Source organism: Micropterus dolomieu, linkage group LG18 (genome assembly GCF_021292245.1).
Source record: "Micropterus dolomieu isolate WLL.071019.BEF.003 ecotype Adirondacks linkage group LG18, ASM2129224v1, whole genome shotgun sequence".
NCBI classification, from domain to species: domain Eukaryota; kingdom Metazoa; phylum Chordata; class Actinopteri; order Centrarchiformes; family Centrarchidae; genus Micropterus; species Micropterus dolomieu.
In genome coordinates, this window is record NC_060167.1 from 4,968,196 (window position 1) to 4,983,241 (window position 15,046).

At 39.3% G+C, this 15,046-nt stretch overlaps 2 protein-coding genes and 1 long non-coding RNA gene across 9 annotated transcripts in view; 2 read left to right on the forward strand and 1 right to left on the reverse strand.

Moving 5' to 3' along the window:
• The window catches only part of podxl2 (podocalyxin-like 2), a 26,667-nt gene extending 15,690 nt beyond the window's left edge, over positions 1–10,977 (forward strand). Inside the window, exons 7-14 of one of the 3 annotated variants that reach the window (XM_046028642.1) lie at positions 2,181–2,437; positions 2,556–2,630; positions 4,518–4,674; positions 4,984–5,045; positions 5,918–6,095; positions 6,199–6,361; positions 6,879–6,996; positions 10,443–10,977. In XM_046028642.1, the coding sequence (XP_045884598.1) occupies positions 2,181–2,437; positions 2,556–2,630; positions 4,518–4,674; positions 4,984–5,045; positions 5,918–6,095; positions 6,199–6,361; positions 6,879–6,945 (959 nt within the window). In that variant the 3' untranslated portion in view covers positions 6,946–6,996; positions 10,443–10,977. Of the gene's footprint in view, positions 1–2,180; positions 2,438–2,555; positions 2,631–4,517; positions 4,675–4,983; positions 5,046–5,917; positions 6,096–6,195; positions 6,362–6,878; positions 6,997–10,442 lie in introns of all 3 variants that reach the window. The other 2 variants (XM_046028643.1, XM_046028646.1) reach the window with 2 other exon arrangements.
• LOC123956472 lies at positions 728–13,809 on the reverse strand. Its single transcript, XR_006821545.1, has 4 exons — positions 13,544–13,809; positions 11,215–11,324; positions 6,193–6,354; positions 728–866 (listed from the first exon to the last, which is right to left on the reverse strand). It is a non-coding gene; the product is annotated as an uncharacterized LOC123956472 (long non-coding RNA).
• The window catches only part of LOC123956466 (bladder cancer associated protein), a 5,737-nt gene continuing 3,808 nt past the window's right edge, over positions 13,118–15,046 (forward strand). The window contains exons 1-2 of one of the 5 annotated variants that reach the window (XM_046028676.1): positions 13,138–13,273; positions 14,242–14,309. The gene's annotated coding sequence lies outside the window, so the exon portion shown is untranslated. Of the gene's footprint in view, positions 13,274–13,468; positions 13,709–13,776; positions 13,924–14,241; positions 14,310–15,046 lie in introns of those variants that run through there. The other 4 variants (XM_046028679.1, XM_046028675.1, XM_046028680.1 and 1 more) reach the window with 4 other exon arrangements.

Genomic DNA, 15,046 nt, shown 5'->3' on the forward strand with positions numbered 1-15,046 from the left:
TTAATTAAAGCTTGGGTAGGCAACGTGGGAAAAACTAGCAAGAGACTGCAAGATTTTGAAAGTATCCAACCGAAAAACTCCCACCCCCTCCTTTGAGGCCTCAAAACACATTTTCATGTGCAATAGTGCACGGGCAGAGTGCGTGGAGTTAGACAGGTAGGCAGGTAGGTCATATTACAGTCCGGTGACAGCCACTGATACAGGATATTGTTTTTATTTTTGTGCCAGAGCATTTGAATTATTGATTGCTGTGGTTATGTAAAGAGTATTTCAATAAATATAACAAAAATGCTTCTGAAATAAACTGCCTACCTCAGCCAAATGTCCAAATTTCACTTCTTTTCTTACTTCTAATGAACCAGACTTATTCAACGTAGTGACAAAACAAGCTCTGTAGCGCTGTATGCCCGTTTCGGTTACAGTAGAAACATGGTGCCGCAACATGGTGACTTCCATGTAAGAGGACCTGCGGTGTATGTAGGTAGAAATGTCTCATTCTAAGGTAATAAAAACATAACTGTTCATTATGTAAGGTCTTTATACAACACTGAGAACATGGGTATGGATCTTATAGTATATTGCATTTCTGTTAATATGTCCTCCTAAATATTACACATTGAACCTTTAAGAGTTAACATTACACAGAGCGTTACATCAGAAAAAATGAAGGGCGTCTGCTGCTTTTGATTAACCTCTGGTTTGTGGCTGCAGATGAGACAGAGGATGAAGACACAGAGAGGGAGGAGGAAGAAGAAGAAACTGGTCTGGCACACAAAGGCGTATTTACCCAGAATCCCACTGCACCAGAGGTTGGCATGGCTCCCAGCAGACAGCCCCTGCAGCCCAGCGTGGAGGAAGAGGAGGAGCTGCAACATGGAGAACATGAGTTTAGAGGTGAGAAGGCTCTTATTTTATTATGATATAGAATAAAATTGTGACCAATATAATTGTTTCATAAACCCCTCCCCGAAACAGTGATTGTCCAATCGTAGCTTAGCACAGTAACTAGGCACAGCAAACCTGTCCGGCCTTTTCTCGAGCTACATGTTTAAGTGGTATAAATTACACGTGGCTGTAATAATAATAATGTTTCTCTGCTTTTAAAGAGTTTTAAGGCTGGTTTCTTGTTTTAGCAATTACAAACAACAAATAAAGTGCAATAAATAGATTAAACTGTGTGCTGAAATCGTTTGCATGTACAGTTAATTAGCTTACCACATTACATTACAAAGCCGAGAAGTAGAGTATCATTAACTACCTGTATTAGTTTGTGTAGTTACATGTTAAGTAAAAAAGAAACTCTGTTCTCACGATTAGAATATCTTAGAGCTGGGCAATAAAACAATAATCATGATTATCACGATATAACTTTCCTCGATAACAATATAACAAAATGTTCAATAAATGTTTGATTAAATTAATTTGAAACACAAAACAAATAAGCCCCTAATCTTTCCATTATGATATTTGTTTTTCTTGAGGAAAAGGGACTTAAAAAAACAGATTTTACTTAATTTTACTCATGCATATTTGTTGAAAAAATATATTATCATGATTATTTTAATGTTCTGCCGCAGATTTGTTAAGTGATCCATAGTTTGGCATCAAGTGTTTGTTCTGACCATGAAGAACAGTTCAGAACCACAATTAACCGTCCGGTGTGTTTAACTTTCACACAGGAACAAAAATCAGCCTTTAAACCTTTAAAGAAATAAAGATTTGACATTTATCGTGATAATTATCGATAACGAGTGATACATATTTTTTTATCTTGATAACACTTTTAGCCATATCTCCCAGCCCTAGAACATCCACCGTGTAATATTTCCCCACTGTGTCCTGGAAGTTACCAGAGTTTAGGCTAACGTTAGTGGCTCTGTCCAGCTCTTTATTGGATTTCGGGAAGTTTACACTCAAGCAACCCCAGCCAGTGTTACCCGTATGCCAAAAACCTCAGTTAGCATTTTCTCTTTCAGTGTTAGGTTAATGAATACATATTGTTTGAACATACAAGCTAAGCTAAGCAGACAAACAGGGTTATTTTAGAATTAAATAACAGTCTGAGCTTACATTTTCCCTCATATAATATACTTATAATACAAGGACTAACTAATAATACACTGTAGTATAAGAACAATGCTGTTCCTTAGTCTTTAGGTAATTATGGTTGTTCACTGAAGGGATAAGACCAAAAGACAGAGCCGAAGAGGTGGAGGAGGCGAAATGGAGAAAGATGGAGGAAGAGGAAACAAGAATCCGACACATCGTCCCGCTCACCACAGATCCCTCCCCCACCATCGGCTTCACCGACTCGTCCTGGGATTGGTTGGAAAAGACCACGTCCCTGCTGACCCAGAGGTCAGAGGTCAGGAGAGGTGGAGCCCCAGAGGTCTTCTCACCAGACAGCGATTTCTTTGAGATGGAGGAGGCACGACAGGTACCTTTTACAGACACACAGTACAGTATGCACAGACACAGGACGACTGAGATAAAAAATCTTTTATTAATTATTAAATATTCATTTTCATTGTTCTAACCCTATCTAACTCTGAAAGGTGGTCTGTTTAAACTGGAGCGAGCTGGTTGGACGAGGCTATGTCATCCTCAACATGACGCAAAACTTGAACTGTGTAAGTACAAGATGCAATATTTAAATGAAAGGTGACACATTTAGCATTTTAATTAGTGATATTAATGTGATTTTATATGCACTGTGCGTGATTGGCTTGTGATTGTCAATTGAAACACTTGATAGAGTTATGATGGAAATGCACATTAAGAATCATGGAAATAAGAGGAAAAAGACTGACATTATTTTTTAGAGCTCCTGAACGGTGATGCTGAATGTGATTAACACTATTATAAATCAGTGTCAAGGTATATTGATCTGTGGGTAACCATGGTAACAATACTTGTATAATAATCTTACCTCACAGACCTAACCATCAGGCAAAGTGACTTCAAACAAATCTGATTTGAACACAGTCTGCCTTGTTATCCCATGCTTAGTATCCATGGCACGTCTGTTACACAGTAATACTGTTGTTCAGGTCAAGTACATTTGATTTATAATAGCACAGAATCTCAAATGTGCCTCAAGCGGTTTTATGAGCTCTACAGCAGATAAGACCCTCTATCATTAGACCCTTGAATCAGATAAGGAAAACTCTAACAGGGGAAAAAACCCTCTTCCAGGACCGGCAGACATGAAATAGATGTCGTGTGTAAAGAACAGAGTAGATAGTTGATCAAATATACAAAAATATAGACCGTTTATGTGTATCATTGCTTAGTTACTTAACAAATCTGCACCTGCAAAGCCTGTTAATCAACCCCCTAAATGGACATAAATACTATAAACCAATGCAGACACAAATGCAAACGTTTTGTTTTGTTGTTATTTTGTTCTCAGATGTTCTTTATGTACTCAGTACCTGTGGCAGCTTTGGATTAGGTCTATATTCATAAATTGATACGATAAAGTTGCCTGTTATTTCTTAAATAGTAGTTTTATCACGTGCTCTGGACATAGATGGACGACAGGTGAAAACTCAGAGATGATTTCTGTGCAGATTCTCTGATCACATGTTAGCTGAAGGTGTCCGTATCAAACAAAGTGCTGATCCGATCATTAAACGGTGTATGAAACCCTCTCTCCCCCCCAACACCTTTCTGATGTTTTATTACTAAACAGTAACACAAATAATGTCATCCACAGTGACAAAATACATCCTGCAGAACTGTGCAAGATAACACAAGAAAGTTACAAAACTTCCTTTTTGTGATAAAGATGGCAAGGCAAGCTACAGATGACCAAACCTTACAAAATCCAAAACCGTCAATCCGACAGTCACACCCACTTCATGCAGTGATTGGTCAGATGTGCGGAGGCTAGAAAAGGCAGGAAATATCCCTTCACACCCCCCTCAAATGTGCCAAACACTTGCTTTAAGATGTGGTTGGACGAGGCCTTGTACAAACCAAATGCTTCAAGCACACCCCTTCCTTAAGCCGCCTGTTAAACTCTGGTCGTCTTCTGACCATTTATTCTCCTCAAGATCAACATCCGACCTCGAGTTTTGAATGTCTTTGATTGCAGCCAGACTTTTCTCCCACACTGTCAGAGCCAGAAGAAAACATCAAGGACTTCAGTTTGGTTTTACAGACAGACAGAACAGCTGGAGGCCATCAGTTTTTGTGTGTGTCAAAGTGAGGTATGAAGGTCCTTCCCCTGCAGCGTCTGTCCCCATGGCAGCAACACAAACCGCCACTGCAGTGAACTCAATGTTATGGCAACATTGATGGAGCCAGAAGCCTCTTCTCTTGTTTCCTCTCTTATAAAACAAGTAGAGATTGCATCGTTCTTTCGTACATGTAAATTCATGTCTTGCGTTGATGAATAATTTTGCTTTGGCCTCAGTATCAGCTGTGTGTGTGTGTGTGTTAGAGAGATGAAAAACAGTTTTTATACCTGCAGGGAAATCAAGTGCTAACTTGTAGAAAAATGTGTGTGACAGGAGGAGTTTCGTGTAGACCAGGGCGTGCGGTTGTTGAAGATCATGGAGCGAGTGTTTGCTCGAAGAATGAACAGCCCAGAGGGATCGTGGGTAATCTACCTCAGCAAGCCTACACACCAGCAACACCAGCTGCTGATGAACGTGGCATCTGAGAATGGTACACGCACACACTCACACGCACGCACGCACACACACGCACACAAGTTGCTCTCTTTATAATATTTAGAAAGAAACAAATACTTTACTTGTACATGCAGACTGGCTGTCTCAGAAAATGAAGAAATAGTTGTTTTGCCCCAAATGGTGCTTTGAGAGCTTCTTAGCACACACATTCATACACTTAAAAATACACACACACACACACACACACACACACACACACACACACACACACACACACACACACACAGAGGTTGTTGTTGGCTTTCAGGATTCTTGACTTAATTAACATATGTGGGTCTTCCAGGAGTGATGGCTACCAAGGATGTGCTGGGCATGCTGGGAGAAATCAGGAAAAATTTGAATGAGGTACACTGTCCAATAATGTCTTTAAATTTTTACTTTTGTCTGTGTGTCTCCAGATGCAGGTGTTACATTATAGACAGGTTTCTGCTTATATAAAACGCATTGTGATACTTTCATATTTAATGTGGAATTTACAGCTCAAAGCTTCTTTCACTGATTTCTTCTCCCAAAGAAAAGCTTCCTTCCTGATTTAGGAATATATTTTAGAAAGTTGAGCAAAATGTGATCGACATCAGACTTTAAACTGGTTAATTAGTTGCAAAGCAACTGCGGGAACCAAGTGCCAATCACTAAGCGCCTGGTGAACACTGAAATACAGTTATGGGAATCACCTCTAAGTTTGACACCAATGTCAACACTCAAATATCACCTGATTATCTGTTAAAATCAAATGGGAAGAATTTTTTTTTCTTCTCGTGGAAAATATCTGTTTTCCTGTTTTTAATATTAAAGTTGGAAATCGAATAAACAACAAGAAAAGCAAAAACAAAAGTCAAGCAGGAGGAAACATTTTTTTTTGTATGCAAACCTTACATAATTTTAATAATAGTAACTGTAATAATAGTTTTAAAACTTCACCTTTACATCTCAAATATTAGCCATTATCTGTAAGTGAATGTGCTCAATGACAATACATTAGATTACAAGTTAAGGCAATAATTTTGATGAAGTACTCGCAACTATATAATACTGTGCAAATATAAAGAAACAATGCCTAACCTACTTATCAACAAATACATGAAATCAAATATGTGAAAATGTGTGTACTTGTACAGGCGAATGATTTTTCTGTGATGAAAAACGTGTATATGTTTGTGTTCACATCCAGTTAAATTACGATGTGAGTGTGTGTGTGTGTGTGTTTGCTTCTTCAGGTGGGCATCCAGAACTACAGCGCAGCCAGTATCTGCGAGTATCGGCGCAGTCTAACAAGCAGCGACTACGGCAACCTGTTTGTGGTTCTGGTGATCATCGGCTCCATCTGCATGGTCATCATCACGTCTGGATTTATATATGTGTGCTGGCAAAGACGATTGCCTGTAGCTAAGACACACAGGTAGACACACACACACACACACACACACACACACACCTGTCCTTGCTGTTTTGTTACTGAGTGATGAGAAGAAGTCGTTCGGTGCTATTTCACCTTGCAGTTCCGTGCGGAGGAACTTCACTTTGTGGAGAACGGTTGCCACGACAATCCCACGCTGGACGTGGCCAACGACAGTCAGCCTGAGATGCAGGAGAAGAAGCCGAGTACCAATGGGCTCGCGGGGGGAGGAGAAGGAGGCAGGGAGGACAGCAATCGCTGGCAGGTGATTGGATAAAAAAAAAAACAACAGATGTGTCGACAGATGTTAAAGCAGTAAAGCACACACATATGTACATAATTCAAACTCAAACAACACTCATATACAAAGCACACACACATTCTTTCTGTGTCTAAGAATGAATCTGTTGCTTGTAAATTAGATTAGCTTTGGGTGCATATTAATGTAGGAATAAACATTTGATTTGAGTGGGTGTTTTTCTCATACGTGTCTGTTATTATTCCTTTATTCTGTCAGTATTGTTTAAATGTTTTTTGTTTTTTTTGTTTTTTTACACGAGAAGTAAAATTCAATAACACACAATAACACAAAGCCGATAAAATAACAATAACAATTATTATAAAAATGAATGGATGGATGAGTAAGTAAATGAATGAGTCCTAGCAGCCATCTCATTTAGAAAAGCTTGAAATATTTTTTCGTAAACAAGTGCTTCTTTTGGGGAAAAAGACTTTATTCTGCTTGGCAACAGCATGAAGTCTCTTATCCTTTTGTTTTTAAGGTGTTTGTCAATCAAGCAGCGACTGAGGAGGAAGAAGAGGAGCAGGATACACATCTCTGATGACTGAAGAAGAAGGGGAGAAGGGTTATGAAGGGTGGGCATCTTTGATAGACAGATGGTAAGTGGAGCCTAGAGGGAAGAAGAAGACAGTAGAGAAAACAGAAGAGAGAAAGTCGAAAATAATACAAAATGTCTGTAGTGGAGAGAAGAGGACAAGACAAGAAGAGGAGGAGAAAATAAAAGTAATTGATGGGAGTTAAAACATTTAAAATTCTAGCATTGAGGCTAGAATTAAGGCTAGGAGGAGCATAGCAGGAGGAGTCACTGGCATCGTCGAAATTAGACACCGGGGTACATATATTTTGGACTTCTGATTGGGAAAGTTGAGACTTTCATAGAGCTGCATATCTTGCTACTACGACTCAATGTTATAAAATGTCACCATTACATTTTGTGTGCCTTATGCTTTTAGCTTTTTGCACTGTGGCTGCACATGACAAATAAAACAGGAAACTAGTGACACAATCATTGCATATAACGCCTTTTTCCCCTTCTAATGTTTGAATGTAAAGGAGCTTTTAAAGTTTAAAGCGTCCACAGCTGCAACATTAGGAACAGTTGCCATTTTATTTCACAAATTCATTGACAGAATGGCTCCGACTGGTAGCAGGAAACTGAAATAATAGCAAACAATTGTCCAGCCTCAAATTTTCTACCCATCCGCCTGTACTTTTGCTTAAGTAATATTTTGAATGTAACATTTCAATGGTAATGGTGTATTTTTTCAGTGAGATTGTTAGTTTTACTTATGTAAAAGAGCCAAATACTACTTTTGCCACTGATGATTACATGTAAGAATTCTTGGTATTATTCTAATATATACCAAATATACCAAAAGATATTACAGCTTCAGTCTATGGTTTACCCCGATATCTGACTCCAGAGACAACAGCGACTCCTCTTAGCTACTCCTCCAAATCAATGAACAAGAAGTAGCAACTTTGAAAGTAAGGTTTGGGCACTTTATTGATTTCTCTTGGAAATAGTGACTATCATCATTGAAATGCTGCATCATGTTAAATGTAATACATACAGTAACTGAAATATCTCTATTTTACTCATAGGAATGTTTGTAACTGCTGAGGATGTTTACTCTACACTCTACAACCAGTCATGTGATCGCTATTCTTGTGTCCTGTTAGCCTAATATGCTTTTTTTAATAGTGTTGGAATGGCTGCTGTATGCTCCCGGCTAAATTTTGAGGCTATGACACATGGGCAACATTTAGAGGCCAAAAGCACGAAAACAGTTAGTAGTGTTGAAGTCAAGTCACCAAACCAAGTCCAAGTAGAGCCCCAAGTCTTCAATGTTTTATGTTTAAATCTGAGTCACCAAGGACATTTCCGAATCGCTATGATCACGTTCCCATCGCCTCAATCACAACAGTCATGTCTGAATCACTACTGCCATGTCTGAGTCTCTTCAGTTGTGTCCGAAATTGCTGTGGTCATGTCCGAGTCCAAGTCCACAAAGTCACGTCGGAGTCACAAAGGACATACTGGAGTCACTGTGGAAATCAGCATGGTCATGTCCATTTGTGATGTCCGAGTCAAGTTTGAGTCACTGTGATCATGTCTGGGTCACCTCAGTCATGCCTCACAGTACATTTACATTTATTCATTTAGCAACTTACAATTGCTATATCAGAGGTCGCACACCTCTGGAGCAACTAGGGGTTAAGTGTCTTGCTCAGGGACACAGTGGTGGACGTGTCACAGTAGTGAGTTGAACCTGGGTCTCTCACACCAAAGGCGTGCATCTTATCCACAACGCCATCAACCCCCCCATATAAAATTGAAAGCAATTATCACTGCTGGCGGCTGCGGGATACAAACCCACGACTGGAATAAGAGGTGCTGCTCCAGAGAATGATGCCTAACGAATCGAGCCACCAGTCAGCTTTGGTCATGTGATCTTGTCTGTGCCACTATGATCATGTCCTAGTCACTATGATCTTGTCTGTGCCATTATGGTCATGTCCTAGTCACTATGATCTTGTCTGTGCCATTATGGTCATGTCCTAGTCACTATGATCTTGTCTGTGCCATTATGGTCATTGTCTGTGCCATTATGGTCATGTCCTAGTCACTATGATCTTGTCTGTGCCATTATGGTCATGTCCTAGTCACTATGATCTTGTCTGTGCCATTATGGTCATGTCCTAGTCACTATGATCTTGTCCGAGCACCTATGGTCATGTCCTAGTCACTATGATCTTGTCCGAGCACCTATGATCATGTCCTAGTCACTATGATCTTGTCCGAGCACCTATGGTCATGTCCTAGTCACTATGATCTTGTCTGTGCCATTATGGTCATGTCCTAGTTACTATGATCTTGCCCGAGCACCTATGATCATGTCCTAGTCACTATGATCTTGTCTGTGCCATTATGGTCATGTCCTAGTCACTATGATCTTGTCTGTGCCATTATGGTCATGTCCTAGTCACTATGATCTTGTCCGAGCACCTATGGTCATGTCCTAGTCACTATGATCTTGTCCGAGCACCTATGGTCATGTCCTAGTCACTATGATCTTGTCCGAGCACCTATGGTCATGTCCTAGTCACTATGATCTTGTCCGAGCACCTATGGTCATGTCCTAGTCACTATGATCCAGTCTGAGCCCCCACGGCCGTGTCCTAGTCACTATGATCTTGTCTGTGCCACCATGATCATGTCTTAGTCATTATGATCTTGTCCGAGCCCCCATGGTCATGTCTTAGTCACTATGATCCAGTCTGAGCCCCCACGGCCGTGTCCTAGTCACTATGATCTTGTCTGTGCTGCTATAGTCATGTCCTGGCCACTATGGTCATGTCTTAGTCACTATGATCCAGTCCGAGCCCCCGTGGCCGTGTCCTAGTCACTATGATCTTGTCCGTGCCCTTATGGTCATGTTCTAGTCACCGTGATTTTGTCCGAGCCTTTATGGTCATGTCCTAGTCACTACGATCTTGTCCGTGCCCTTATGGTCATGTCCTGGTCACTATGCTGTTGTTTATGCCACTGTGGTCACGTCTGAATCACTGTGATCATGACTGACTAACCCACACTTGTATGTCCAAATAAAGTTGCAAGTGGTCAAACATGGGACTTGTACTGGACTTGAAAAATGAAGGGTGCTGTTACCAAACTGTCATATACAGTAATATCACACATCAGATGGACATAAATAATTTGAGATAGGTTTTATCTGATTCTTAGTAAGACATGCTAGCTGACTCAAATTGCTGTTCAGTTAACAGGAATGGAGATAGTTGCTGACAGCAATGTATAATGCTGTTTTTGTGTTTGTTTACTTTTATTCAGATTGTTTTTTATGATTTTGTTCCTGCAGTTGTCAGTCTCCATTCCTGTTACAGGTTGTATTGCCCATCTGCATTTAATCAAGATGTTGCCTGCGTGTCAGCTCTTTTACCCTGACCTTTCGCGATGTAACAATACTGTATAAGGCTTCACTATAAACTAAGCTGATTGATATGCACTTTGTCCATTAAACAGGATTTAGGGGACTGACGGCTGTCCATCCTGAATACCTTAAATGACTACCTGCAATGTAGATCTGTTTCCGAGAGCACAAGATACAGGCAGGACACAGCGCCCTTGTCCTTCACTGAAAGACAGAATAGATGAGCATGTCGCTTTCAGCTCTGCAGCGGGCACCAATGTAACAAAACCTACAGCTTCTGTTGCTTTTATTTGATGAAAGTCTGTATGATGGAGATGGAGAGAAATTTTGTGGCTTTCTGATCATTTAAATTTGTTTTCACTGATGTTTTCTTTTCAGAATCTAAAGGCAGCCTTGTGTGTTTGCATTTGTTAGCGGTGCTAGTGCAAGTCAATGGGGATTCAGCTGTAGCAAAAAAACAAGTGACCCTTCATTTGTATAAAGATTACAAGTTTAGTATCCTGGTAAGATTTTTCCCAGGTTTCCCAATTTTCTTTAATTCATTCCAGGTATTTTATTTCTATTATTATTTCTATCTATTTATATGCATTTTCATCGCAAACTAACTCTTTTGGTTGTCTGTGTAATAAGTTAAACGTGAGAATAAAGTTTGGAGAAAATATGATTTCTTGTTATTTCTTGCTGTCGCAACACTCAACTTGTTCATTTTGCATAGATTTATTTCTCAAAATTTAAATAACTGTGCATTAATGGTTTATAATTAATCTTGGTAAGTTTCACTGTAGTTGTTAAAAAATTTATATTTTAAACAAGGCTTCCTGTCAGTTGGTACAGTGACAAAGAGAAGCAGAGTAGACAACTTACAGTTTGAGAAGAGTACAGCTACACTGGCTTCCTGCCCCTTTCAAATATGAGTTTGTGCAAGTCACAGTTGCAGTTTGCATCACGATTCTGCAGGCAAATTGATAACATATCTGAAATAATAGGAAAGAAAAAAAGGATTACAATGCTGTGCTTATGATGCAGGAGCTGACTGTCAGAACTAGAACTATTTATTATACTGATCTCATATCTGCACATCACTTTATTTATTTACAAAAACTGAGAATAGCCTCTTTGCACACGGTTATCTCTGAAATCTGACATATCAAGTGTGGTAACCCCTTTATTAGTGATTTTCTGGTTTTATGATTCACCTTTTTTATTTTTATTTAGTTGTTTATATATGTTTACTTATTATTCTGTCTGTAAGTGTTAGTGGAATATCAACCTGTCTGTGATTGTAGTTAAATTGTCATTGTCAGTTAAAGGAAAAACAAGTAAAATGGTACACCACGTATCTTTTCTCAAAGCTGGTCAGTTGAGCAATGCAGGAAACTGCCCCATGGCCACAGACACCCCAAAGGGCACAGGTTCACTGATGTCACTGGATTTTGAAAATGTAATATAAGATAAGTTGTACCTTTATTGGGTTTTGATTAATTGCAAAATCATGAAAAATGATGAGACTGCTGAGTAAAAATCAACTGAGGTGGGTCCTGCATTTGTATCACATCTGGCCTTATCTTATATACAGGACTTGTTTTAAAGAAGGTGATATTCCATCTTTTTTGTTGTCAAAAAATCAATTTCAATGTGAAAAACAATGTGTTAGTCCATCTCTTCCCTAACCTGTCTGTCGTTCTTAATACCAAGCCCATTTGTCTCCCATTAAAGATGAAAATCTTTAAAAACAGATCATGAATGTGAACTGTAATAAAAAAAGAAAAGAAAAGGAAAAATAATTTCCTCAAAAATATTATTAGCCTTAACCATTACCTGAAAGTAAAGCTTTGTATAATAAAATGACCACAAACTAAATGACCTACAGAAAACCTGATACCAGGCCAAGTATTTTTCCATCATAGGAATGCTGGATGTTCATTTATAAGGTGCCATGTGTTATCTGCTGTGCGCCCTTCTTAATGGAAATTGACTGAGTATAGGCCAGAGAGTAAATATATTTAATATAAAAGAGGCAGTAAATGGGGGTCATTAAGTGCCCAAATGCATATATTTGCACTGGGCCCACCTAACAGATTAATTCAGTCATGTAATTTATTTTCTGTACATTACTGCATACAAGGTAGATTTATTTGTCACATTACAACAGGTTGTAAAGTGAAATTGAGTTTGTAACTCCCTTCCGCTACGTAGTAGACAATATACAGCAATATAAAAGCAATTATAAAAATGGTAGACAGAAATAAACTATATTCAGTGGAGCAGTGCTGAGGATGAATTTGAGTTTAAAAGTCTGATAGCTTGGGTCACACACACAAAGAACAGCTTCTTCCCATCTGCAGCTGGCCTCATTAACAAGGCCCGGGACTCCCACTGATTGTCACCCCCCACCCACACCGTTTACAATACATACTATAAATGTTTGCACTTGTAATTAATGTTCCTTATTATTCTTTTAGATTTTTTATTTATATAAATACAACCCCCCATGTAATATATTTGCACAACACATATCCGGTGTAATGCACATATAAATAACTGCCACATTTTTTTATTTTACACACGCAAATTTCTTGTACGTGTACTTGGCAATAAAGCTCTTTCTGATTCTGATTAAATGAATGTAGTAGACAACTTAAAAACTGCTTATTATGTCACAAAGTAAAATCAGGATTACTGGCTGGGGGGGGAGTACAGAGGCTTCAAACCCCATTGATGGATAAACCCTACTAAAGTAAAATTAATTGTATTCAGGCAGAACACAGTCTTCCAACACCTCGTTGCACCAGGGGTCCTTTGAGCTAACGCAAATGTTTGTTGGCTAATTAGCGAGCTAGCAGCTACGTACGCAGTCAGTTGAAGAGGTAGATGATGGTGATGGCGGTTTATCTCTGCTGAGAATGAGCCCGAAAGATGTCAGGTTTGTTAATACGCTTACATATTGATTGAAACACAAACTCCAACGATTAAAAACGTCAGCAGGTGTCACTTTGATAGGTAGTATCTGTATTGTTTACGGCGGCGGAACGAGACGAGACGCGCAATCTTTTGTTTTTCAAGCTAAGCTAGCTAGTTAGCCTCCAGTAGGTGCATTTCTTTCGTCAGCGGAGAAAATATTATGGCAAACTCTTGTTTTAAGCTGGCGGTTTACAGTTGGCCTTGCTTATAACTTACAAAACGTGATCTATACCTCGATTGAAACGTTTACATTTTATGTCCCAAACCGAGAGTTACACCACCGAGCAGAAAGATCCAGTTTGGACACGTCCTAGTTTATGAACTGGCTCACGCCGCTAGCTAACGTTAACTTGCCGCCCACTGCGATGGATTTTTGCGGAAGGCGACTGTAGATGAGGTAATGTTAAAATTGCTTCATAAGTTGCACTATAAGTTAACGAACGTCTGAAATCAAACGTTAGTTTGTGTGTCGTCTCATGATGCAAGGACTTTCACTAACAAGCATGACAGCGTTAAATTGGTAGATTGATGCATGGTGTTTGGTTCTGTTCATACATTGAAGCTTCGACTAGCGGTAGACTACTTTGTCGCTCCCTGTCAACTTGTTTTAAGGTCAGTTACCTTAACGTCAACGTACCTAAGTAAAGAACCAAAACGTGTAACGTTGCGTGGCTTAATTAGTTAACCTAGAGTTAGCCGCTTGCGCAAACGTTATAACTTAGTTGCCTTGTTCCAATAGAAAATTTGCCAATTTAACCCAAACAAGGCTGTTAACAAGCTAATGTTAACACTTAGTCTAGTTAGTTAACCTATAGTGACACGATTGTGCTGCAAGGTTAGGTAACGTTAATCACAAGGCAGTAAACAACTTTAGTGCTAGCAGCTGCAACTGACAGTAACGTTGTTAACTGCCTTTTGTCCTTCGTCCAGTCGCAGCCAGGTTCCTTGTTGAAATCAGCCGCTTTAACACGCAGATGTAGACTCCAACAAACGTTGACGTGAGTTGTTTTGCTTCATGTTATTCTGCCGAAGTCAGTTCTATTAATGTGGGTACATATATTTATGTTTACATCGTCACATATCCGTGTAACAGCATGGGTTTGCTTTAGTGCGTAGCTAGTCTAACTTTAGCTGAAGCGGCTATGTTGCGTGTATCAGGCCTTTACAAATAAGTTGCCCGTGTAAATAGTTGGCTGAACGTTGACTTTGGGAAGTCTTTAACACGGGCTGGGTCAGTGGTTAGTCACAGCTGTGTTATTATGTGGAATAATGGCATTCATGCTATAGCAGCCATTCCACATAGTAATGTTGCATGCCTTAAATGTCTCACATTATCCTGACTAACGTGCATGTCAAGTGGATTATTCCTTTTATGCAATAGTCTATAATTACACCAGCTCAGAATTTCGACTTGCTCCCTCTAAAGAGGATATATATTACAGTCTATTTATATCCACAAATGTGACACCAGGTGGTAAATCTACAATCATGTATACCTATTAAAGGAGTGGTATAGTGTTTATGCAACTTTAGCATGAAATCATCATTTTAAACTTTAGGTTATTGTCTGTTATTCATATAAACATGGAGCTAAATTATATTTTGGCCATCTTTTGGCAAGGACAAACTACAAATGTCCCCCCCCCCCGAGTGGCATGTGTATCAAATGTTAATGAAAAAGGATGCCAGTTATTACGCTGTCAGTTTAAAATGTGTTTGTGGTTTGAGTTTTATT